This window comes from Apodemus sylvaticus, chromosome 5, assembly GCF_947179515.1.
Source record: "Apodemus sylvaticus chromosome 5, mApoSyl1.1, whole genome shotgun sequence".
Classification (NCBI taxonomy): domain Eukaryota; kingdom Metazoa; phylum Chordata; class Mammalia; order Rodentia; family Muridae; genus Apodemus; species Apodemus sylvaticus.
In genome coordinates this window covers 139,919,036-139,945,102 of record NC_067476.1, presented here as the reverse complement: position 1 = coordinate 139,945,102, position 26,067 = coordinate 139,919,036, and the positions used below count along the sequence as shown (strand labels likewise).

The following is a 26,067-nucleotide window of genomic DNA, read 5'->3' as shown; positions in this document are numbered from 1 at the left end:
AGGTAGAGAGGTATGTGTCTAACTCAATTCAAGTCAGATTTCATGCTATTTTGGACATAGAAAATAGCATAGGAGCAAACCATAAGATATAAAATGCTGAGATGACACTAGCTTTGCTACAATTTCTTTTAGCTGTAATCTGATTACTTTGAAGTAAAATCTAACAATGAAAAGAACACTGCAAGAGTCATCTCTTTAACATTGATATTGTACACACTTAAAAAAAAATTCCCTCAGAATATTCAAGAAGTATTTAATATGGAATAGTTTTTTAAAAGTATTTGTGGGACTACTTTTCTAACTATAGAATTTATGAACTCCATCTGATTTTAACTAAGCTTCCCATTTAAAAAATACAAAGGTGGCAAGTGAAAAATGAAATAGAAACAAAATCAAATGAAGCATCAAAATGAAACCAAGACTAAACTCTAATAAAATATCCATAAACATAATTTGAGATAAGCAAAAAGCTATGGAAAGACAGAATTGTGCACTTTATTATCCCCAAAACTATATTAAAATATACACTTACCCTGAATGTCCAAATTATAAAATCCAGACTCGTAATATACCAAATCTACTTGAAATAGGTATTAAAAAGCTCTCTCTCTCCCCCTAATCTTCAAAGCCCAATCGCAGACTAGCCTTCCTCCTCCTTTCATTAGCTGGACGTGTGTCAGCTCGCTCACATCTGCGACTTCTCACTGACTAGAGCTGCCTGTCCCATTCCAGGGAAACACAGATGGATCCCAGATGGGAAGGTCCTGCCAAACAGACCAGCTCTTCACCTTGCCAGAATCCCCAGATACAGTCTCTCTGTCTCTCTCTCCCTCCCTCCTGCTTCCTCTCTCTCTCCACTACCCTTCCACCCTCCCTGTTACCAGGGCGCTTTGCCAGCTGATGTCACTAAGTACACACCTCCTAGTGGCTCCCGGCCAATCTGACATTAACTTGTTAAATGCATGTAATTTGTTTATGGCTGACAATAACAGCAAAAAATATTGTGTAAATCCCATCTATTCGAGTCACTAGTGGAATAATTGTACACACAGACTCACATTTTGAGGGACATTCAAATGTTTAACAATCACCATTTATAGCCCTTGTGTAGTTTCTGCTATTGTTTAATAACTTCTGCTCTTTTGGCTAGTTTTAAACCCTATATGAGACAAAAGCCTTCATAAAATAAATTGTAAACATATTTTGAATGTATAATTGGATCAAAAATAAAAAGCTGCAAATTAGTTTTGGGAACATAAGCAGAAATATATGTAAATGATTCACACAAGCTGCCTCCCAGATCCAGACTTGGTACTCTACTAAACTGGCACGTGATTAAATTAAGACAATGCAGGCAACAATGTTTCTGGTGCTATAAAGACTGTAAATCAAAGATGAGAACACAATGCAAAAAATTGCTTTAAAATCATGCAAATATGAATGTAATGATTAATTCAGATTAAATTCAGAGCTGTTAGTTTAAGTTTCAACAATGAAGAATACAGAAAATTTGAGATAATTATTTTGAGAATCCAGAGAAACGACAGAACTACATGTCAGAATTTAATCCTTTATACTTCCCAACAGCTTACATATGATAATGTTTAATCAATTTCTGGGGCATGAACACAGTAGCCTGAAGCTGAAACAACACCAGTCATTATAAAGCTCTCCCGCAGGTGACCTGGGCGAAGGCCTTGAGCTTCTCTATACACTCTCTCAATTTCCTGCAAATATTTTAGAATAAAAATATAAACTGAAGGAGGGGCTTGTCTTCTTCCCATACTACACAAACACATAACCTATATTAACATTTATATGAACAAACATTAAGAATGAAGATACTGGGCTGGAGAGATGGCTCAGCAGTTAAGAGCACTGACTGCTCTTCCAGAGGTCCTGAGTTCAATCCCCAGCAACCACATGGTGGCTCAAACCATCTGTAATAGGATCTGATGCCCTCTGCTGGAGTGTCTGAAGAGAATAACAGTGTACCCACATACATAAAATAAACAAACGAATCTTAAAAAAATAAAGATTTCCACATACAACATTTTAGATAGATAAAACTTATAAACATGGCATTTTCTGCCTGGCAATGTTTTACAAAAAAGGAAGACTCATCCCCCAAAGGCAGCTGGCAGCAATATTAATTAGTGCAATAGTAATTTTTATTGTAAGTTACTGAGTATCAAGAATTACCTTGCCGGGTGGTGGTGGCACACGCCTGTAATCCCATCACTCTGGGAGGCTGAGGCAGGGAGATTTCTGAGTTCGAGGCCAATCTGGTCTACAAAGTGAGATCCAGGACAGCCAGGGCTACTCAGAGAAACCATGTCTCAACAAAACCAAATCCAAAAAAACAAAAAACAAAAACAAAAACAAAACAAAAAAAAGAATTACCTTTATTTCCTTATTTGTCACAAACAGTCTAAAGGACAATCTGTTAGACATTATTATCTCAGTGTTATAACTAAGGAAAGAAACAAAAATATAACATCATGTGACTAGTGTCAGCATCATGTCTGGATTCATACCCCTAGTCAGTTTGTAGTACCTACACAATACTATGAAGTATGAAAAGTAATCAAGACACTTCTGAAGTGTGACACAGGGACACACACCTATATTCCCAGCTACTTGGGAGCCTGTAGCAGGAACACTGTGTAAGCCTAAGTTCAAACTCAGACTGGGCAACATAGTGATGCCCACAAATATTTACTGATCCTAGCAAAATAATTCAGGAGGGAGAGAAGGAAGATCGGAGGGAAGAAGGAAGCAAGGAGTAATCCCAAATTACTCACTCTGGAGGATGCTAACTACCAAGTCATAAAAGAATATTCAAGCGTCTCTAACGGGAAGTATCAACTTGTTCACTATGTAAGCAATCTTTTTGTTTATGTTTATGAGTGTTTTGCCTGTATGTAAGTGTGTGAACCGCTTTCATACCTGGTGCCTGGAGACATCAGAAGGGGTGTGTTTTTTGAACTGGAGTTTATAGTAGTTCTGAGCTGCCACATGGAGGATGAGAACTGAACCTGGATCCTCTGAAAGAGCAACAAGTACTCTTTAACCACTGAGCCATCTCTCCTGCATCCAATGAGAAATCTTGATAGCAGGCACCAAGCTACTCCCACCAGGCAAAGGCAACTTGGGATTACAACCCATGGAAAGTGCATAATATAAGAAATGTTTTATTTTTTACAAAGGAAAATGATGGTTTTTCTCAAACCGTGCCTGTAATCCCAGCCACAGCCAAAAGGCTGAAGCAGGAAGACCACTGTAAGTTTAAGGCCAGCCTGGTCTACACAGTTCTAACACAAAGATTTTTATATTCTAAATACTATTCCCCAATAAAAGTAAGCAAGTTATTTATTTACAAGAACAGTGTCCTCTCCTAAAAGGGAGAGGAAATGCTCAAATTCACATCAGAAATCAAATAGATAACAAAGTCTTCTGAAAGTTGTATCCAAAAGACTTAAGAGACCTGGGTTTAAGCTACTTGGAAAGCTGAGACAGAAGGATTCCAAGCTCAAGACTAATGAGAGTAGCTTAGTAAGATTCAAAAACAAAGGCTGGAGTAAGACACAGGGAGGGTGGCATAACAAACATCTGTATGTAAATTCCAGAACTCAAGAGGTGGAGGCAGACTAGGTAAATCACAGTAGGTCAACCAGCTAAACAGTGAATTAAAAGGTAACCTTGAAAAGTCAAAAACACAGGACTGAAAAGTAGCTTAGGAGGTTAAGAGTTCCCAGTACTCACTCAAGCAGTCCAAAACTGCTAGTAACTCTAGCCTCGGGGGAGTCAACACTCTCTTATGATCTCTGTGGGCACTGTCCTTCCACAAATAAACCCACACTAAAAGACATATACACATAATTATAAATAAATTATAAATTAAAATTTTAGGGACTGGAGAGATGTCTCAGCAGTTAAAGGCACTGGCTGCTCTTCCAAAAACCCAGTTTCAACCCCCAGCACTCACATGTGGCCAACAACTACAGTCTCAAGGGATTTAACACCCTCTCCTGACTTCCTTGGACACCAGGCACACACATGGTACACAGACATACATTCACACAGAATAACCGTACACACAAAACAATAAAAGTATTTATCTGGTTATTTTTCAGACATGTTTTTCTCTACATAGCCCTGGCTGTCCTGGAACTCACTATGTAGACCAAGCTAGCCTCAAACTCAAAAAGATCCTCCTGGCTCTGCTTCCAAAGTAATAGTTATGAGTCCATCACAACATCTGACCTAAATAATTTTTCAATATTAAAACAAATAAATATAAATTTAAAACAGGGGATGGTAATTAATGACAGCACTTGGGAGGCAGAGGCATGTAGATCTGTGTGAATTTGATGCCAGCTTGATCTACTTAACAAGTTCCAGTTCAGTTACATGGTAAGACCTTGACTCAAAATACAAGCACCCCTAAAACAATTTAAAAATATAGGCCAGCCGGGCGGTGGTGGAGCACTCCTGTAATCCCAGCACTCTGGGAGGCAGAGGCAGACGGATTTCTAAGTTCGAGGCCAGCCTGATCTACAGAGTGATTTCCAGGACAGCCAGGGCTACACAGAGAAACCCTGTGTGTGTGTGTGGGGGGGGGGGGGAATATATATATATATATATATATATATATATATATATATATGCCTGGTCCTTTTAATCCCAGCACTTGGGAGGCATAGGCAGGCTGATCTCCATGAGTTCCCAGCTAGCCTGGTCTACAGAGTCCCAAGACAGCCAGGATACAAGGGAAACCTTGACTCAGAAAAACAAACAAAAAAATGAAACCAAAACAAGGCAGGAGGGGCTTAGATGAGGTAGTATGGCAGTGTCTGTGATGGAGCACTGGCTGTTCTTCCAAAAGATCTGGATTCAAGTCCCATCACCCACATGGAAGAGCATAGCTATCTACAACACCCTGTTCTGGTTTCCAAGGATACTGCTTGAAAGTGGTGCACAAACAGACACGCATACAGGCAAGACACCATACACATAAAACAATACAAATAATGGAGGGGGGGCAACTTAAGCAACATAGCTAACTAAGCCAGCTACAGATAACACAGTGACACTTTCAACTACTGAGGCACCTCTCCAGACCCACTATGCACTTTAAATATACTATTTATTATAAGTCGATTACAAGTTTTTTTGAGGCATGGCCTCTAGGGTGTCCTCAAATCCGACTGCAGGCACTCAATACCTCACTCAGTTTACCTGGTGTTGGAGATCAAATCCTGAGCCTTGTGCATGGTGAGCAGGCATTCTACCAACCTACCTACATTCCTGGCCATACTATACGATACGGTATAGTTTTTCTTTCAGACAAAGAATATACAAAAGTGTGTGCCAAGAAAAAGGGCTTCAGAAGATAACACCAATAAGAAGCACTGCTTGCTCAGGAAAAGTGTCCATCCCTGAGGATTCCATGTAATTTGAAACATCTGGATCTGAAAAGACAGGGAATCAGGCCAAATGGACATCATCTGTGGGAAATGAAAACAGTGAGTCTGAAAACCAAAAGGAACCACTCCTTGAAAAGAGACAGCACAAGCCACAGGGCAGTAGCAGTAGCTCAGTCACTATCTCATTAACCTATGCCACACTCCTCCCAGTACCCACCCACCGTCTCCACCTCCTGCAGGCTTTTATAAAAGCTAACATAAAGACTGTTCTCCTGGATCATTTCACTGAAAAACACGTGATGTAGACACAGTCTCATGAGGCCTCTTGCCTAAAATCAAACTTGGTTCAAACATGCTTTGAAATGGTGTTTTTTACTGGGTTTTATTTTTGTTTTTTGGTAGCAAGGGGTAAAGAGATACCTTCTCTCAGGTTCCCTTCCAATCCCTGGCCAAAGAAAACTTTAAGTAACCTATCACTTATTACAAAGCCTAAACATGGTGCTCTACTGCAGGGTGTCTGATGACAAATTGAACAGGAGACCAATGTGGAGACCAAACCCAAGGCTCAGAGTCCTAGTTTCTCTTCATTAGTTGCCACTCACTGCAGCTACCAAATAGGTTAATGGGCATTCAGTACATTATTCTATTTTTTGTGTTCAAAATTTTCCATAGCATGCCCACAGATTTGATTCACAGCTCTCCCCCACTCCCTTCTTCCACAAAGGAAGAAAGGAAGAAAGAAACAAACAAACAAACAAACAAACAAACAGTTTTTGAGACAGGGTCTGTACACGCACGGCTCTAGCAGTTCTGGAACTATGTAGATAGACTAAACCAGACTAGAACTCACAGAGATCTACCTGCTTCTGCCTCCCATGTGCTGGGATTAAAGAGGGCACTAACAAACCCAACTTTTAGAAATGAAATTTTTGTGTAACAAATTTACTAAAATTAAACAAATGAACAAGCAAATAAGTAAATAAATGAGGAAGAGGGAAAACAAGGAGTGTTAACTCTCACCGTTGAACCCAGGGAGGCAGAAGCAAGCTGGACATCTGAGTTCCAGGCCAGCCTGGGTCTCTAATAGCCAGCCAGGGAGAGAGCTACAGCTATAGAAACAGAGACAGAGACAGAGAGAATGAGAGAGGAGAGGGAGAGAGAGAGAACATGGAGAGGGAGAGGTGAAGACATGACTAACCCTTCTCTTATTTTCCTACCTTTGAACTTTTTTTCCCTTTTAACTTGATCTTTGCCAGCCCCCCCCCCCTTGTCAACAGGTCCACTGCCATTTAACAAATGGTGGTTTGGAGGATAAAAGACAGATCCTTAGCACAGGCAGTGGAATTCCAAATGCTAGACTCTTGGCTCCACAATGTCTGATTCAGAACTGCTGGGAGCTATTAGTGTAGCTCGCCCACCCAGGCGTGTGAGGCTGCGAGAGCCCCTTTCACACCACCCGCACAAGCCTCACATTTATGCTATAGGCTTCAGTGATCGTGTGCTTTTGTTCCCCACAGGAACACACAAAGTCCAATGTAACTCCAGACATTATTTAGGAAGGCCCAGAAGGAATAGTTTCAAATGTAGATCTGCAACAGAATCTTTTTATAATTGGGCAGAAAGAAAAGAAAGAAAGAAGAAAAAGAAAAACCTTTTCAAAATCCTCAAATCTCAGATGCACTCTGGTTTAAATTACAACACTTGCCATTGTTTTAAAAATGTTTACCTATAACCTATAACTGTGGTCCCAATCAAGCTGCACACATTTTCTATCATCCCTCATCTTTAACTGCTAAATCACACCCTTCCTTCCAAACAAGTGTTTATAAAACATTGCACCTATCATATCAGTCCTTAAGCCTCTGTTCTAGAGTCATCTTTTTGAAGCAATTCTAAGGACTGAAGCAAGGTTGTAAGCACCCATGATAGTCAAGTGCTCTATGGCTGAGCTCTACTCCAAACCTTTTGTTCATATTACATGTTAAAAACCAAACCAAACCAGCCAACCACACAACAACAACAGCAACTTTCAACCAGGCATGGTGCCTCATGCCTTTAGTCCTAGTACTCTTGGGAGAGGCAGGCAAATCTCTCAATTCTACGACCATACAGAGAAATCCTGTCAAAACCAAACCAAACCAAACATCTTTACTTTCCTGGAAGGTCCATAGCAATTTTTATGTTTCTAACAAGTGGGTCAAGCACAGGCATGATAAACTTCGAATTGGTGCTGCATGACTCTAATCCCAGAGCTAGGGAGGCAGTCAGGTGTATCTCTGTGAGTTCAAACCCAGCCTGGTCTAGAGTGAGTTCTAAGGCAGGCAGGGCTACACGGAGAGGCCCTGTCTGGAAAGACCAATAAACAAACAAGCAAACTGACAAATAGCAAGACAAGCAGAGTGATTCTCTTTGTTCTTCACCTTGTCCTAGACTAGTCACTAATTGCTACAATTATGTAAGCAGCCCATTTTCTCTCTCTTTTTTTTGTTTTTTTGTTTTTGTTGTTGTTGTTGTTTTGAGCCTCTGTGTAGCTGTCCTGGAACTCACTCTGTAGACCAGGCTAGCCTCGAACTCAGAAATCCACCTGCCTCTGCCTCCCAAGTGCTGGGACTAAAGCCATGCACCACCACTGCCCGGCAAGCAGCCCATTTTCAATGGGGAAAATAACATCAGGTGTGGCTTACACCTCTGTAATCCCAGTACTTGGAAAACTGAGAAAGACTGCCATGACTTTGAGGCAAGAAGAAGAGTATTTATTGACAGAGAGGAGGAAAAATATAACGAATAATAAAGCCAGATATCTACTGCACACCTGTCACCCCAGGACTGAGGAGACAGAGAGAACAGGGAATTCAATATCCTCCCTAAAACAAACAAAAGCGATTACAGAAGCTGGATAGCAGCCTTTCCGCAGTTAGGCACATTCCTAGGACCCACACCTGCTTGCATCTCTAGTTCCAGGGGATCCAATGCCCTCTTCTGTCCCCTATGGGCATTGCACTCGTGTGGTGCAGACACACATGCAGGCAAAACCCCACACACGGAATAAAAAAAAATCCAAGTTAATAAATTAATAAATACTTTTTAAAAGGCAAAAAAGGTATGGTGGCTCAGATCTAAGAGCATGAAACAGAAAAGACCGCTCGGCCCCAACAGCTCCAGGCCTGCCTGAGCAACATGAAACACTATCTAGTCTCAGCAGTTAAAGCACAGCAGAGGACCCAGGTTCCCTTCCTAGCACCCACATATTGGCTCACAACTACCTGTAACCCCAGTTGAAGGGATCTGACACCCTCTTCTGAACTCTATGGACACCGAGCAGGCACATGACGGCATACAAACAAACCATCCATGCACATAAAATACATAAATCTTAAAAAGAAAAAAGTCAGCCTAAGCGACATAGCTAATATCAGGCCAGCTAGAGCTACACAATGAGACCAGATCCAACCTCAACAAACCAAGGTAGAATAACCACAGACAAAGCCCTAGATTTGATCCCCAGAACTGAAAAGAAGAAATATCCCAAAATTTTACTCAGCTGTTACTTTACATATTATTATACTTCAACCAAGTTAATGATACGACCAAGACTATTTTAAGCTCCTATAAGATATTTGCTAGGTTATTGTTAAGAATACAAAAACTTAAAAGATGTAGTCCCCTGGTGCCCATGGTGGTGTACATCTAAGACTCAGAAGACATAAAAATGAGAAATAAGGGCTGGAGAGATGGCTCAGCGGTTAAGAGCACTGATTACTTTTCCAAAGGTCCTGAGTTCAAATCCTAGCAACCATATGATGGCTCACAACCATCCGAAATGAGATCTGATGCCCTCTTCTGGGGTGTCTGAAGACAGCTACAGTGTGTTTACAAATAATAAATAAATAAATCTTTTTTTAAAATGAGAAATAAAGCAGGGCATGATGGTACACACCTTTCATCCAGAGTTTTTGTTTGTTTTGTTTTATTTTTGTGTAGTCCTGAAACTTCCTCTGTACACCAGGCTGATAAAATTGCTGGGAGTAAAGGCATGTATGTGCCAGCAACACCTGCTTTTTTTTGGGGGGGGGGGGGGTTTCAAGACAGGGTTTCTCTGTGTAGCCCTGGCTGTCCTAGAACTCTCTCTGTAGACCAGGCTGGCCTTGAATTCAGAAATCTGCCTGTCTTTGCCTCACAAGTGCTGGGATTAAAGGTGTGCGCCACCACCGCCCAACATAACACCTGCTTTTAATCCTAGCTCATATGAGCAGAAACAGGTGGATCTCTGCAAGTTGGAGGCCAGCCTGGTCTGCATGTTGGGTTCTAGGATTGTCAGGACTACACAGTTCCTGACTCAAAACACACAAAACAAAACAGTGTGTGGCTGCGCTATTGAGGACAAAGACAGCAGGACCACTGGGGCCTGCCAGTCACCAGTCTAGCTCTGATTCAGTAAGAGACCATGTCCCAAGGGACATAAGACAAAGTACATAATACCTGATATTCTCCAAATTCTGAACCCCCAAACACAGAGGCATACCTCCACTGCACCCCTCTTTTTAAAAAAAATAAGTAAGGTTCTGAAGAGATGGCTTAGTTGGTAAAGCACTTGCAACATAAAAATAAGGACAAGTTTGACCTTTACCACCACCATAAAAGGCCAGTGTACATTCAGAAAATGGGGACATAAAGACCCCCGGGGATTTGATGATCCGCCGGCCTAGTCTATGAGTGAGGAAATGATCAAAACTCAAGTGAATGGCCCTGCCTCTGGTCTCCAAAGACATAAGCACATATATAAACATATACAAACAAAGTTAAATACAAATAAATAAATGAAACCTTAAGTTATCTTGCTCAGTATCAATCTAAAAATACTAAGCAGGGTGTGGAAACATAGCTCTGCAATCCAAGATTTTAAGAGAATGAGACAGAACAATACTAGTTCCAAGCCAACGGGCATATCAGACAATGTCTCAACACATAATACACCTTTTTATTTCTGTTCGTTTTTTGCTGTTAATGTCCTAACCATATCCTAATCAATACATTTGTGGAGGTAAAACTGCATTCAGGTAGAAAGAGCTGGGAAAGCAAGCAATTAGTTCCTCTAAGTCTCACCAGCTGTGTTTTCCTGAAGACAGGGACCTGCCCACCTGCTCCCACAGATGGCACAGCTGAAGTAAAAACACCTGGTTCAGTACAGCCATTCCATGCAGCTAGAACAATGCTAGCCATGAAGACACCTCATCCAAATCAGGATTTTCATTTTATTGTCTACACAAAGACCCAAATCATCACTAAAATAAAGCTTTATACCTCTCAAATACAAATGCTATAATCTCAAAGTGCAGCAATAATAACGCCCAAGAGGGGAGATGCTAGGAACACAGATCCCAGAGTTTTTATTTCTTTACCTATATTAACTTAGGGTGGCCAACCTGGTCTACACAGCAGCTATCAAAGCAAGTCAGGGCAATACAGACAGACCCTGTTGGGGATTTTTGTTGTTGTTGTTGTTTGGGTTTGTTTTGTTTTTTTGGATTTGGTTTTTTTTTTTTTTTCCGAGACAGGGTTTCTCTGTATAGCCCTGGCTGTCCTGAAACTCACTCTGTAGACCAGGTTGGCCTCGAACTCAGAAATCTGCCTGCCTCTGCCTCCCAAGTGCGGGGATCAAAGGCGTGCGCCACCACTGCCCGGCGACCCTGTTGTTTTAAATAAATAAATTGATTAATTGAATAATTAAATAAATAAGTAAAGCAAGACAGACATAGTGGCCAGATCTTCTTGTTTAAAAATAAATAAATGAGGGCTGGAGAGATGGTTCAGTGGTTAAGAACACTGACTGCTCTTCCAGAGGTTCTAAGTCAAAATCCCAGCAACCCCATGGTGGTGGCCCACAGCCATCTGTAATGGGATCCGATGCCCTCTTCTGGTGCGTCCGAAGACAGCTACAGTGTACTCATATAGATAAAATAGGAGGAGGAGGAGGCGGAGGTGGTGGTGTCGCATGCCTTTAATGCAACAGAGTGACCCTGCCTCAAAGGCACAGTCATAGAACCAGCAAGATGACTCAGCAAGTAAAGGTGCTGGTTATTAAGCCTGACAGCCTAAATTCAATGCCGGGGCTCACATGGCAGGAGAGAACTCACAAGAGTTGTTCTCTAACCTCCACATATGGCATACACACCCACTTAAAAAAGATTTAAAAGATTCATCAAGGACTTCATGAGGATGGCTCAGCAGTTAAGAGCACTGACTGCTCTTTCCGAAGGTCCTGAGTTCAAATCCCAGCAATCACACGGTGGCTCACAACCATCCATAAAAAAGATCTGATGCCCTCTTCTAGTGCTGTCTGAAGACAGCTACAGTGTACTTACATATAATAATAAATCTTTAAAAAAAAGATTCATCAATATTGACAAATTTAGAGGCTGGAGAGATGACTATTGCTCTTGCAGAGGATAAGTTCCGTTCCCAGCACCCAGGTCCAGGCAGCTCGCTCACTCACACCCACATACCAATAGACATAATTAAAGGTAAAACAAATCTTTTAAAGAAAAATTATGTACATTACCATTAAAATTAAATTAGTGATTTTTATTTATTTATTTTTGAGACAGAGCCTCACCATGCAGCCTTTGCTTCCTGTAATTTCATTATGTAGGCTCGACTGCCCTTAAATTCAAAGAAACTCACCTGCCTCTGCCTCCCAAATGCTGCAATTCTGCGATTAGAGTTCTGAGATTAAATCTGTACACCACCACCATACCCAGTCAGTGACTTATTTCTTGTGCAAATTGAAAACTCATGAAATGACAGATGGTTTTATGCCACAGTCACCAGCGTATTGAACTGTCACAAACCCATATAAAGTCACAAAACTGAATGTGAGATGGCAATGTAGATTTCTGAATATGCAACACCCAAAACTTCAAAATCAGATTGGGAGGGCAGGTCCCAGAAGGAAAGCCCAGTAGTTTACCGTGGGGCGGGGGCGGGCGCTGCCATCAGTGTAGCAGGCGGCCAGGGAGCCTGAGGCCTGCACCTAGTACAGGAAACTGTTCAAATGTTTCTTTTTTTTGTTGTTTTTTTTTTTTTGGATTTGTTTTTTGTTGAGACAGGGTTTCTCTGTGTAGTCCTGGCTGTCCTGGAACTCACTCTGTAGACCAGGCTGGCCTCGAACTCAGAAATCCGCCTGCCTCTGCCTCCCAGAGTGCTGGGATTACAGGCGTGCGCCACCACAGCCCGGCCCTCAAAAGTTTCTTAAGGCTTACAACAAACACTGATTTGTAGAAGATCAGTGAATTTTACACCAAGCCACAGAAAAGTCTCAAAGGTACAGCCCACATTTACAAACACAAGAGTATCATTACACAGACCCAAAGACATAGAGAGGACACTGATATTGTCAAAGAGCTTGAAAAAGAAATCCTGGAGGCATTTTGTTTGAGGTGCTTGATGCTGCAAAGAACAAGATCTATTTAATGACTGCCCTGACAGTGGCAGGATGTATCTATATGGTTATTGAGGGCAAGAAGGCTGTGAAGACATGTCTTTAACAAGACTGAACCTAGAAGCCGGGCGGTGGTGGCACACGCCTGTGATCCCAGCACTCTGGGAGGCAGAGGCAGGCGGATTTCTGAATTCGAGGCCAGCCTGGTCTACCAAGTGAGTTCCAGGACAGCCAGGGCTACAGAGAGAAACCCTGTCTTGAAAAAAGCAAATCCAAAAAAAAAGAAAAAAAGAAAAAAAAAAAAAGATTGAACCTAGAAAGGAAAGTCTGTCAGAGAGAAAAAGCAGCTATAAAAACACAGGGGTAATGTTCCAACTACAAGCCTGTGAGCGCTCACTGTGGAGCATATACTACTAAAAGCAGGATGATATAGAGAAGATTAGCATGGCCCAGGGACACACAAATTAGTGAAGCCGTCCATATTAAAAAAAAAAAAGAAAACAGAGGATGTGATACGAAATCCACGTCACAGATACACACCTGCATAGACTTACTCCACCTTCCTATTTCTAAGTAAAAATTGTTAAAGAATAAAATAAAAAAATAAAAGGGCCCTTCCTGCTTCTTCCCAGAGGACCAGAGCTCATGCCCCAGCACCCATTCTGGGTGGCTCGCTACTGCCTAACAATAGCTCCAGTTCCATAGGGTCCAGCACAGGCAACTATATGCACAATTATATGTATACACATTGGTGAAACAGACACACTCGCAAATGAAAAGTCTCTCTCGCCCTTTTTTTTCCTCCTTCTTGACAGAATTTATCTATGCCACCTTGGCTGTCCTGGAACACACTCTGTAGATCAGATTGGGATAGAACTCAAGAGATCTGCCCACCTCTGCCTCCCAAGTGCTGGGAGTAAAGTTGTGTGCCACTATATCTGGCCTAGGATACAATTTCTGAAATGGCCTAAACACACTTTTGGTATTTTGTACTTGCATATTATGTGAAGTATCACTGTTGGCATTAACAATTACAAAACCAAATTACTGCCAGGTAGTGGTGGCATAAATAAGTACTAGAGCTGCAGTTACAAGGTGGCTGCTAACCTCAGATCTAGGTACTAAGAACCACACTTCCATCCTCTGGAAGAGCAGCAAGCACTTAAAAGCTGAGACATTTTTCCAGCCCCTGGGAAGGCATCCCTTCCTGACACTTTTCTTCCCCTGTCAGATGGCAGAAAGGGACTTACTTACACTCCCAGATCAGCTGTATCTACTCACAGAACTTCACAGGTTCATTATTTACTTTTTCTACTGCTCATGAAAACCAACAGTAACAGATAATTCAACAAGATGCAAATAACTTCAAAATGGACAATGGAGATGTTGTTTGGCAAATTCATGAACCAGTCAACCAAATAACTATCTTTGTTTATTACAGGGTATTTGCAGCTTTCTCTGAAATGAAAAAGAATGCGCTATAATCACTTTAAAGGTGTCTCACATTAAGGAAATCAGTATGGAAATGTAATCCTACCCATGCTACTTAAGTGTTAAATTAGTAACCTTAATCAATAATCTTAACATTGCCTTGACTTCCCCCGTGTCCCTATCCCAGTTCAAAATCAAATATTGGTAACTCTAGCTGGGCGATGGTGGTGCACACCTGTAATCCCAGCACTTGGGAGGCAGAGGTAGGTGGAATTCTGAGTTTGAGGCCAGCCTGATCTACAAAAAAAACCCAAAAAACCAAATCTAAAAAAGCCACAAAAAAAAAAAAAGTGGGTTTTCCTGGAAATATTGGCAACTCTAAACTGGGTGTGGCAGTACGTGGCACACTCTTATAAAGCTTGCACTAAAGCAGAAGATTGAGGAGTTTCAAGACCATCTTCAGTAATAGGGAGTTCAAAGCAAGCCTGGGCTATAAGAACCTATCTTAAAATAAAAGCAGTTGGGCTGGGTATGATGGCTCACAACCTTTAATCCCAACTATCAAGAGACAGAAGCTGGCTAATCTCTACAAGTTCAAGTACAACCTGCTCTGTACAGTGAGTTCCAGGCTAGTAAGAGTTACATAGTAAGACCATGCCTCAAAAAACAAACAGGGCTAGGACATGGCTCAACAGTTAAGAGCACTGACTGTTCTTCCTGAGGTCCTGAGTTCAATTCCCAGCAACCACATGGTGGCTCACAACTGGTGTATCTGAAGACATCTGAAGACAGCTAAAGTGTACTCATAGATAAAATTTTAAAATGTTTATATATATATATATATATATATATATACATACACACATACACACACACACATACATATATATACATACACACACACATATACATATATGTGCATATATATATATATACATACACTATATACAATAATAAAATAGGGAGGGGAAGCATGACACCTACTAACTCTACCTTCAAAATATTCTGAATCCCGCCCCCCCCAAAAAGATAGATAGATGTGAATACAACTATTTCTACATCCACTGTTAATAAATATTCTGGTCTGTGGTGATTTGAATATGCTTGGCCTAAGGAGTGGTACTACTAGGAGGTATGGCCTTGTTTGAGTAGGTGTGGCCCTGTTGGAGTAAATGTGTCACTGTGCGGGTGGGCTTTGAGACCCTCTTCCTAGCTGCCTAGAAGAATGTCTTCTCCTGATTATCTTTGGAACAAGATGTGGAACTCTCAGTTCCTCCAATGCCATGCCTGCCAGGATGCTGCCATGCTTCCCAGTAATGATGATAAAGGACTGAACCTCAGAACCAGTAAGCTTGCCCCCAATTAAACGTCCTTCATAAGAGATGCCTTGGTCATTATGTCTCTTTACAGCAATGGAAACCCTAACACATGGTCCAAACCAGAAACCTTCTCTAACTAAATCAGCAACTTCTTACTTTGTATTCCAGGTCCCACCTTCGATTAACAAAATGTTTGCTCCAGAAGTAAAATGATCTAAGTGTAAGCCATATCAAAATATGTCACCCAATTAGTATGGGCAATTTTTATAATTTATTTTTCTAATTAGTTTAAAAACAAACAAACAAACAAACAAAAAACCTTGGGTATGCTGGAGAGATGGTCCAGTAGTTAAAAGTACTTGGTGCTCTTCTAAAGGACCACAGTTCAACTCCCAGCACCCAAGCACCTCACTACTGTCTGTAATTCTCAGCTCCAGGAAACCCAAAGCATCTGGCTTCTTAAGGCACCTGCACTCACGTGTACATATCCATATAAATGCACACATATATCTTCACATAACTGAAAACCAGTAAAAATAGCCAGGCACAGTGGTGCACACATTTAATCCCAGCACTCAGGAGGCAGAGGCAGTCAGATCTCTGTGAGACTGAAGCCAGTCTGTTTTTTTACAAAGCAAGTTCTTTTTTTACAAAGCAAGTTCTAGGACAGCCAAAGATAAATGGAAAAACCCTGTCTTGGGGGAAAAGAACCCTGTCTTGGGGGAAAACAGTAGCCGGGCGGTGGTGGCGCACTCCTGTAATCCCAGCACTCTGGGAGGCAGAGGCGGGCAGATTTCTGAGTTCGAGGCCAGCCTGGTTTACAGAGTGAGTTCCAGGACAGCCAGGACTACCTGGCTTTTCGAGAAACCCTGTCTCAAAAAAAACCAAATCCAAAAAACCAAAAAAAAAAAAAAAAGAAAGAAAAGAAAAGAAAAAGAAGAAACGGTAATACAAATACAATCAGGAGCTATACACATTAGTACATTAGTGTATACCCACAATACACTAATATTTGGGAATACCCACAATATTGGGAATCTGAGAAGAACCACTTGAGTCTTCAAACAGGAGACTAGCTCAGATCACAGAGTGAGAGTTTGTTTCAAAAACTAAAATAAAGTCTAAGACAGTTGTACACAGGTGTAACCCGAATACCTAGGAGAAAGAAGTGGGAAGATCATTGCACTTAAAAGTCAACTCAGACTATACAGCCAGTTCCAAGCTAGCCTGGGATACATAGAAAGGTCCTGTCCCAAAAAAATAAGGTTCTGGGGCTATAGTTCAGTGATAGAATACTTACCTAACAAACTAAGACCTCCCAGCACTGTAGAAAGAAACAAGAACAAGTGTTGGAGGGGCTGGAGCGATGACTCAACAGTTAAGAGCACTGACTGCTCCTCTGGAGGTCCTGAGTTCAAATCCTGAGTTCAAATCCTAGCAACCACATAGTGGCTCACAACCATCTGTAATGAGATCCTCTTCTGGGATGTCTGAAGACAGCTACAGTGTACTTACATATAATAAATAAATAAATCTTTAAAAAAAAAAAAAAAAAAGAACAAATGGTGGAGAGATAGCTCAGCTATCAAGAGCACTGGCTGTCTCTCAGAAGACCTAGGGTTGGGTTCTCAGCACCCAAAGGGTGGTTTACAACTCAACTATCTGTAATTCCAGTCCTAAAAGATCAGACACCATCTTCTGGGCCCTAGACACATATGTAGACATATATATAGACTAAACATACCATATACATAAAACAAAAAAACAAAAAACTAAAATAAGTGGGGCCCAACTGCTGTCTACTATAACCAGCACAGAAAAGCTATGAGTTCATCAGCCAGTTTACTCCAGAATAAAACTCTGGCTCAAACAAACCAACCATCTAAAAATAAGAAAGTGAGTAATAAGAAAGTGAAGATTTGGCCCTAAAGCCCTAAGTTTGACCCCTAGCACTACAATGAGTAAATATGTGTATGCATATTTTTACATACAGCTAAGGTTAGAGATTGGTAAGTTAAGCACATCTTAGCCTTGTGGTTGGATGAATAGACTGACAAAAAGATGTTCCTCCTCGAGATCCTTACCTGTAGCAGCTTCCCATCTCATTCAGAAATATTCTTGCTAACACCCTTTATTATTAGGACCATATCCAATGTCCATGTTCTACCACTAACCTGTACTTCAGCCAAACTAACTGCTAGAAACTTCTCTGTGAAAACTACAACGCATGTTCCCACCTCATGGCCCTGATATTTGATATTTTCTTTTTTTTTTTCTTTTTCTTTTTTTCAAGACAGGGTTTCTCTGTGTGGCCCTGGCTGTCCTGGAACTCACTCTGTAGACCAGGCTGGCCTTGAACTCAGAAATCCGCCTGTCTCTGCCTCCCAGAGTGCTGGGATGACAGGTGTGCACCACCACAGTCCGGCTGATATTTTGTTTGTTATACTGTTCATCTCCAAGATGTGCTCATAGCCAGCTTATTCCTTCAGATCTTTACTCAACTGTCACTTGATACAAAAAAAATTTTTTTAAGTAGTCTATCAAGTAATATCCCCACCTCCTTTTCTCTTTCCAACATCTTTGTGTGCATGTGTGCATGTTATATATGTGCTCAACTACCTGTACATGAATGTGAGGAAAACATAGGTCAGTGCTTGGTTTCTTCTTCCAATCACCTCATTTTCTGAGACAGGGTCTCTCACTGGACCTAGTGCTTAAGTTCTGGCCAGACTGATCAGGTCCTCAAACTGAGCAGCACTCTACCCACTGAACCATCTCAGTCCTCAATGGACTGGAGGGGGGCTGAACTATGTATATGGGCATTTTGTTTGCAGTGTATACGTGTGCATCACATGTGCAGTGTCTACCAAAGCCAGAAAAGGATGGACAAGACACCCTAAAATTGGAGTTAAGAACAGTTAACTGCCAAGTTGGCTGCTGGGAACCAAACTCAGGTCCTCTGAAGGAGCAACAACTACTAAAATTCCAGCCCAACAACAAACCTTTTTAAAATAGTAAAAAAATAAAAATAAAAAGGGACACAAGATGCAGCTCAGTGATTGCCCAGCATGTACAAGATCATAAATAAATCTTAAAAAAGAAAACAGAAAAATAGCACAGGCCTATTAGCTTTTATGGGATAGGAGGGTGACATGGTCAGGACTGTTGTGAATTCCAGGAAAATGAGGGTGTGTTTATTGTTTCTCTAGGGATATGAGACCTAAATGAATAAATCTGTGTTATGTGAATGTTTGCTCTCATGTGGTTTTGAAAAATTAAAAGCAGGCAGGACCTCTATGATGATCAGAATTAATAAAGGAATGAGGCAAACATTTGTAAAAAAGAAAAGGTCAAAGTTTTGTGTGTGCCAAGGAATGTGTGTGATGTCAGATAATAACATTTCACTTGAGCTGCTGGAGAGCTTAGATTACATATTTGTTGCCATCAGCTAATTTAATTTAAAAGTCTGCCCACTCCAGAGCTATAAATTCAGAATTTTACATTGGTCACTCTGAATTTTACTTTGATTTCTGCATTTGATTATAACAATGCAAAACAGAAGGGAAAAATCAAAGTCCTTTTGTTTGCTTGCTCCCATCTTAAGAAAGTCTCACTATACAGCACAGACAGCTTCACAACCACCCACCTCAGCCTCCCAAAAAGTAAGATTATAAGCATGTACCACAATGCCCAGCAGGAGTCAAATCTTATTTTGTTTTTTGTTTTTCTGACAGGGTTTCTCTGTATAGCCCTGGCTGTCCTGGAAGATCCTGGCCTCAAACTCAAGAGATCCACCTGCCTCTGCTTCCCAAGAGCTGGAATTAGAGGCATGTGGGGCACCAGGTCCAGCTAAGAGTTACTATTTAATACCCACCTTTGTTTGTTGAGCCTGCCCAGGCTGTCTTGGTACTTATAATAATTCTCCTGACTCAACCTGCCAAATGCTAGACTACAGGTGTGTGCATTAAAGCACTAGTGCCTTTTCTCTGTCCATCTCTAAGGTAACATGACAATGCTGCACAGGCATGAGGGCTCATGCTCTTAATCTCAGCACTATAGGAGGATCTGGAGTTGGAAATAAGCACAGGCTACCCTAAGAGGAGGAGCTTAGGATAACCCAGTCAGCTAGGAGCAATCCCTAATAAAAAGGAGCAGGGAAATAATTTGATCATTTCAGAGGGGAAGGAAGTCCACAGGTACAGTTCCAGTAACTAAGTCAGCCAGAGAACAGGATGAGAAACAGGAGTGGAGCAAGAGAAGCAAACGGAAGGCACTTAGGTGTTCATCCTCAGGAAGCTCTGACTGGTACATTGTCATTTCTCTATCATCCTAAGAGGTATGTGCCACATAAGGAAAAGTTCCTTAAGAGAACAATTCTTACAGCTATTTATAGTAATGAACGCACAGGATCTGCCTACTAGAAAAATATCTGTAATTACCTAACATACTTAGATGCCGGTCCATTTGTGTTTAGGCCTCTTCCAAGGGTCACTGATTTATAAACCTTTTGTCACTTTATGAGTGCCACACTTACCTTACTCAAGAAACTTAGTCTGCTAATCTGCATTCTTAGGTAAGTGGGCAAATGAAGGAATACCTTAGAGTGAGTTGAGCCTGTTGAACTCTAGAACTTTCTTGCCATGTAGCACTTCCCAGGCACAACCCAGCTGAAACTTACTGCCACTCTATTAACATCATATATTCCACTTCTCCCATATAAATAAAAGAAATTCCCCCCAAAATAAGCACTTTAACTTCCATTACTCACTTATCTATGCAGTACCCCCCATGAAATATGAGCTCCAGAGTCATCTTTCTATCTTCAGCCAGTAATATCACCTGAACAGTGTGTCAAGCATTGTTAAAAATATTCTATAGGCCACACCCAGCACTCTGGAGGCAGAGACAGGCAGATCTCTGCAAGAGCTACACAGAGAAACATGCTACACAGATTACATGCTTGTAATCCCAGAACTCTGGAGGCAGAAGCTAGAGGATTAAGGCAAGTTCAAGGCCAGACTAGTAGTCTACATAAGGAGTTCCAGGACAGTCAAGGCTATTACAGAGTAGCCCTGTCTCAAAAAAGAGTCATCCTAAACCACTGCATTCTATCTCTACTAAGTAAGGTACTCTTTTCTTTCTGACAGTAACATCGGGAGGTAAAACCACTATAAGATGATCTCCATTCCAAGGGTAGTAACTATAACACGCATAGCATAGAGAGACAAAACTATGGCTCCCACTTACATTTTAGCTCATCATTTCTTAAAAATAGCAAATTTTATGTATTATGAAATGTTAGAACATCAACTCTAATGTGGCTGTAATTGTTACTTTTTTATGGGCAAGGGATTAAACCCAGGGCCTTGCCCATGGTGGGTGAGTAGTCTACCACTGAGCTGCATTCCTAGCCTAAAACTGTAATTTAAAACAAATATTCAGGGCTGGAAAGACCGCTCAGTGGCTAAGAGCACCAAGTGCTCTTCCGAAGGTCCTGAGTTCAAATCCCAGCAACCACATGGTGGCTCACAACCATCTGTAACAAGATCAGATTCCCTCTTCTAGAGTATCTGAGTACACATAATAAATAAATCTTTAAAAGACAAAAAATTCAGCCAAGCTCACATCCATAATCCTTCAATTTAAAAGGCTGGAATAGAAAGCTTGCCCCAAGTTTGAGGGCAACCTGATCTACTTAATAAGTTGAGGTAAGTCTTTGCTACAGAGTAAGACCCTACTTCATTGAAACAAAATATCCAGGTCTGGGATGAAGCTTAGTGGTAAAACAACCTAGGGAATGAGAGGCCCTAGTTGTTGTTTGGTTAGTTGGGTTTTTTGTTTTGTTTTTTGATCAGCACTGCCAGAAAAAAAAAAAAGTAAAAGAAATATTCGTGCACTGTGTGCAAACTTAGCACTCTAGCCCAATGGAGAGAACACAAGAGGCCTAGAGTGCCACCATGCTTCCCCAGGGACTCCACTGTGGTAAAGCAAACTTAGGGCTGAGCTCCTCCCCACTTTCCCTTCCCCGGGACTATATACAGGCCAGTTAGAGCCTTGTCTAGCATACACTAAAGCCTGTGTTCTTCAACACCAGAAAAAAAGAAGAAAAGACTGTAGGTAGGCTCCTGAAATCACTTAAAATGACTCATGCCTGTAACACCCTAGCTCTGAGGAGCCCAGCAAGGAAGTGGGACTGTCCGGCCGGATGAGGACCTAGAAAGAGCCTATCTTTTCGGTGATTTGTTTTGTTTTTTGTTTGTTTTAGACAAGGTTTCTTTGTGTAGCCCAGGCTGTCCTGGAACTAGTTCTAACTAAGCAGAGGTAGGCAAGATCTCTGTGAATTCTAGGTCAGCCTGGTTACATAGTGAGTTCCAAGAAGCCCATGACTCCAAAAAAAGAAAAAAAATGGAGGCCCAGAGGCTGGAAAGATGGCTCAGAGGCCCTCTTCCAGAGGTCCTGAGTTCAATTCCCAGCAACTACATAGTGGCTTATAAACATCTATAATGAGATGGTCCTCTTCTGGATTACGGGCATACGTGCAGGCAGAATGATGTATACATAATAAATAAATAAATAAATAAATAAATAAATAATAGAGAGACTTTTTTTTAAAAAGGAGAATGTTATAGTTTTGAGTTATAAGTACCTGCCTAGTTGGGTGGTGGTGGCACATACTAGAGGCAGGTCAGTCTCTGAGTTTAAGGATAGCCTCCTCTACAGAGTGACCAGGACAGCTAAGGCTACAGAAAGAAAAAAAGGAAAAGTACCTGCCTAGCACATAGGCCTTCAGTTCAGTCCTCAACCCCAATAAGTTCCTTAACATAACAAACAATAAGCAAGCATATTAAACCACTATAGATTAACTTTTGCAATGAAACTCAGTTACATAACAAACCACAAAGTCCTACTTCTTGGCTTTTGTTTTTCCAGACAGTCTCACTAAGTAGCTTGGGCTGGCCTCAAACTTGTATTCTCCTGCCTCAGCCTCCTGAGTGCTGAAATTACACAGGCTTTTATCATACTCAACTGTTTCGGAATATATTTAACTGAAAACATAAAAGACATGGAAATAAAAATGTGTTAGTTCATCTGGACCTGGTGACACAGGCCTGTATTTTTAGCTACTGGGAAGCTGAGACAGAATTACAAGTTGCCTGGGCAACTGTCTGAAAATGAAGAAAACTGGGGACACAGTTCAGTGTAGGGCTCGAAGCACAGGCCCTAAGTGCAGTCCCCACAGCACTAAGTAAAGGAATTTACATTCAGAGAAGTTTCTTCCACTTTTCTTACATAATATCGTCAAACCATCAAGAGCAGCAACAGCACACTTAACTACAGAAGGCATTAGTGGGTAAAAATCTATTTTGTATTTTTTTCCATTCAATGTGGTAAGTGTCCAAGAAAAAGGCTAGACAACTCCTCTGCTGAAGAGCAGGGAGGGGAGGGGTTAAGAGGTCTCAATGTGCCTCGATTTATCCTTGCACAACAGACATCCAGCAACACCTGACTTTAGTTGTTCTTTTTTTATTATTTTTTGTTTTTTGTTTTTCAAGAGACAGGGTTTCTCTGTGTAGCTCTGGCTGTCCTAGAACTCACTCTGTAGACCAGGCTGGCCTCAAACTCAGAAATCTGCTTACCTCTGCCTCCCAAGTGCTGGGATCAAAAGTGTGCACCACTACTGCCCAGGCTGACTTCAGCTTTTATTTATTTATTTTTTTTAGGGTTTTTTGTTGTTGTTGTTGTTTTGTTTTGTTTGAGGCAGGGTCCCACAATGTAACCCTGGCTGGCCAAGAGCTGACTGTATAGATCAGGCTGGCCTCAAACACAGAGATCCACCTGCCTCCAAAGTGCCTCAAATACCTGTTTTTAGACTGTCACTAGGCATAGACAAAGAAATATCCACAAAACATGAGTCCCTCTGTCAAAATCAAATCCAGAATCTAGTCTGTCAAGTTTGATGCCATAGTCTCTGGGCCTAGAGTGATACTTTGTACTTAGATGATTTAATAAATATTAAATGAATCGAATGCAAAATGCCTGGTGCTCAAGTAATGTTAGCTATTACTGCTATTTTAATGACAATTAAATTTTTATTGTTCTTATTAAACGATGCTATCCCTCCTCCAAGGATCTTACAATTCTAGGAAGAACATCGGATAAATGGAATAGCGAAATGGGGGTAAGAATAAAAACACAACTAGGTCACACTGTAGGACTTGGCAAAGACAAGATATCTTAAACTAACAAAACACAACCAGTCCCCAACTTCGGACTTTTCCGAGGAACACATAACAAACTGTGATTATGATAGTGAGTCTTCACACTTGAGTATGATGTGCAACTGTGTGTTCAGGGCATTCTACTGGATTCACTAAACCCTACTACAGAGCATTCAGGGTACGTTCCTCAGAACCCATTTTTCAGACGGAGCAACTGAGACTTTGGGAGCGCCAAGGTCACAGCCTATACGCGGGAGAGCCGGGACATGAACCCAATGCAGTCCGACCCCAAAGCCTGCATTCAACAGGGCTCTCCGGAATATCTGCCCCGCATCCTCCAACATCTACCACACGTCACTCCAAATCCGGCGTGTTTCCCGGGACCGGACTTTCAGCCCCGATGCCGCGAAAACAAAACAATACTTCTCTCGCGGCCAGTCCATGGGGCGCCCGCCAGGCCTGAGCTCCAAGGCCGCTCCGCACAGTCCGGCTTAACACCCGAAGCAGCGAGCCCCACAGGAAGCGCCGGGATAGCCCCGAGGGCCCCGGAAGGCTGGGGAGCCGCGTGACCTTGGATCTAGTGCCCCAACCCCGGCCTCAGTTTCCCTGCCCAGGCCTCCCTCGGGGGCCTCTACGGAGTCTCCCGCCTATGGAGCAGCAGGCCCCTCAACACACACCCCTCAGTCGTCCGCCTTCCCGCCCCACTTACGTTGGAAGGCGGCCGCTCCAGGGACGCCCACCATCGCGGAGCGCAGTCCGTCGCGAGCGCCGCCCGCTTCGACCCTCTGCCTGAGCCCTCCGCAGGCGCAGGCCGGGACCTGCACCCGCCGAACTCGCCCGCACCAGCGCCGCCGCCGCCGCCGCCGCCGTTAGGCCGCGCGCCGCCCCGCCCCCAGACGGCCGCGGCACGCCCCCGCCGCGCGCTCCCGCGCGCAGACCAACGCACGCGGAAGCCGGGCCCATGGGCGCTCACGCGAAGCACCGCCTCCTGACCTGGCCCGCCCCTTCCGCGCCAGACTGCGTCCTATCCTGGAGCTGTCTGCACCTCGACCCGCCTCCCGCGAGCTACGCGCGGCCGCACGGAACCGCCCTTTTCGGAGCTCCAGACTTCCGGATGTGGCCTGGGCGGCAACCTAGGAGCGGGGGCGGAGTCCTGGGGCGGGGCTTCGGGGAGGTATGCTTCAGGTACAGGCCTCGGTGCCTCGACGGTTATATTCTCTTCTTTCTTCCTTTTATTTATTTGTTTTTACAATGATTTGTTGCTTATGTGTGCGTGTATATGTTTGAAGGCGTGCATTCCAACGCGTGCATGTGAATATCAGATAAGTTGGGGGCATGCTCTCCTTTCACCGTGTGGATCCAGCAGATCAAATTTGGGACATCAAGCTTGACAGCGAGCATCTTTGCCAAATTAGCTATCTCGCAGATTTCTACATCTTTTGGGGCTATAGGGATCTAAATGTTTAAAATACCTAGTAGCTGTCATTATTGACTTCTGTATCAGATCAAAGGCTTTGTGGGGTTTGTGTCTGCGTTTGTGGGGAGGGGCACGCGTATGTGCAGGGGTTTTGGTTTTTTGTTTTTTTTGTTTTTTTGACACAGTATCTCACTTGTAGCTCTGGCTGTCCTCAAACTAGCTGTGTTGTGTTCAGATTTCTATCTACCTAACTCTACCTCCCAAGTGCTGGGACTAAAGGACTGTGCTAGCAGGCCTGGTTAAATATAGGTCTATTTTGGGGAGTGGGGGGCTAGAAAAGGGGAAATCATTTGAAATGTAAATAAAAAATATATCGAATAAAAAAAAGAGTAAAAAAAAATATATATAGGTCTGTTTTGGTTTGTTGAAAACAATGTCTTGGGCTGGAGAGATGGCTCAGCGGTTGAGAGCACTGAGTGCTCTTCTAAAAGTCCTGAGTTCAAATCCCAGCAACCATATGATGCCTCAGGCCCATCTGTAATGAGATCTGATGCCCTCCTCTGGTGTGTCTGAAGATAGCTATAGTGTACTTAAATATAATAATAAATAAATCTTTTTTTTAAAAAGCAAAAAAAAAAAAAAAAACCAAAACAAATGTCTTAATGTGCATTTGACATGTCTGAACTCATTGACCTATTCCGGGTTAGCCTTCAACCTTAAGCCATTCTTCTAAGAAAAGAGTTCCCCTTTTCTACACATTAGGAAGAGGCTTTCCCACTGATTTGTCCACCTATTTCTGTTAGCAAACTCAAAA

At 42.2% G+C, this 26,067-nt stretch overlaps 1 protein-coding gene across 7 annotated transcripts in view; it reads right to left on the bottom strand.

The window, feature by feature from the left end:
* Positions 1 to 24,772, bottom strand: part of Cbfa2t2 (CBFA2/RUNX1 partner transcriptional co-repressor 2) — a 99,821-nt gene extending 75,049 nt beyond the window's left edge. For 3 of the 7 annotated variants that reach the window (XM_052183997.1, XM_052183998.1, XM_052184000.1), the window contains exon 1: positions 24,546 to 24,666. In XM_052183997.1, coding sequence (XP_052039957.1) covers positions 24,546 to 24,579 — 34 coding nt within the window. In that variant the 5' untranslated portion in view covers positions 24,580 to 24,666. Of the gene's footprint in view, positions 1 to 2,949; positions 3,048 to 24,545 lie in introns of all 7 variants that reach the window. The other 4 variants (XM_052183999.1, XM_052183996.1, XM_052183995.1 and 1 more) reach the window with 4 other exon arrangements.
* Between the last annotated feature and the right edge of the window lie 1,295 nt (positions 24,773 to 26,067).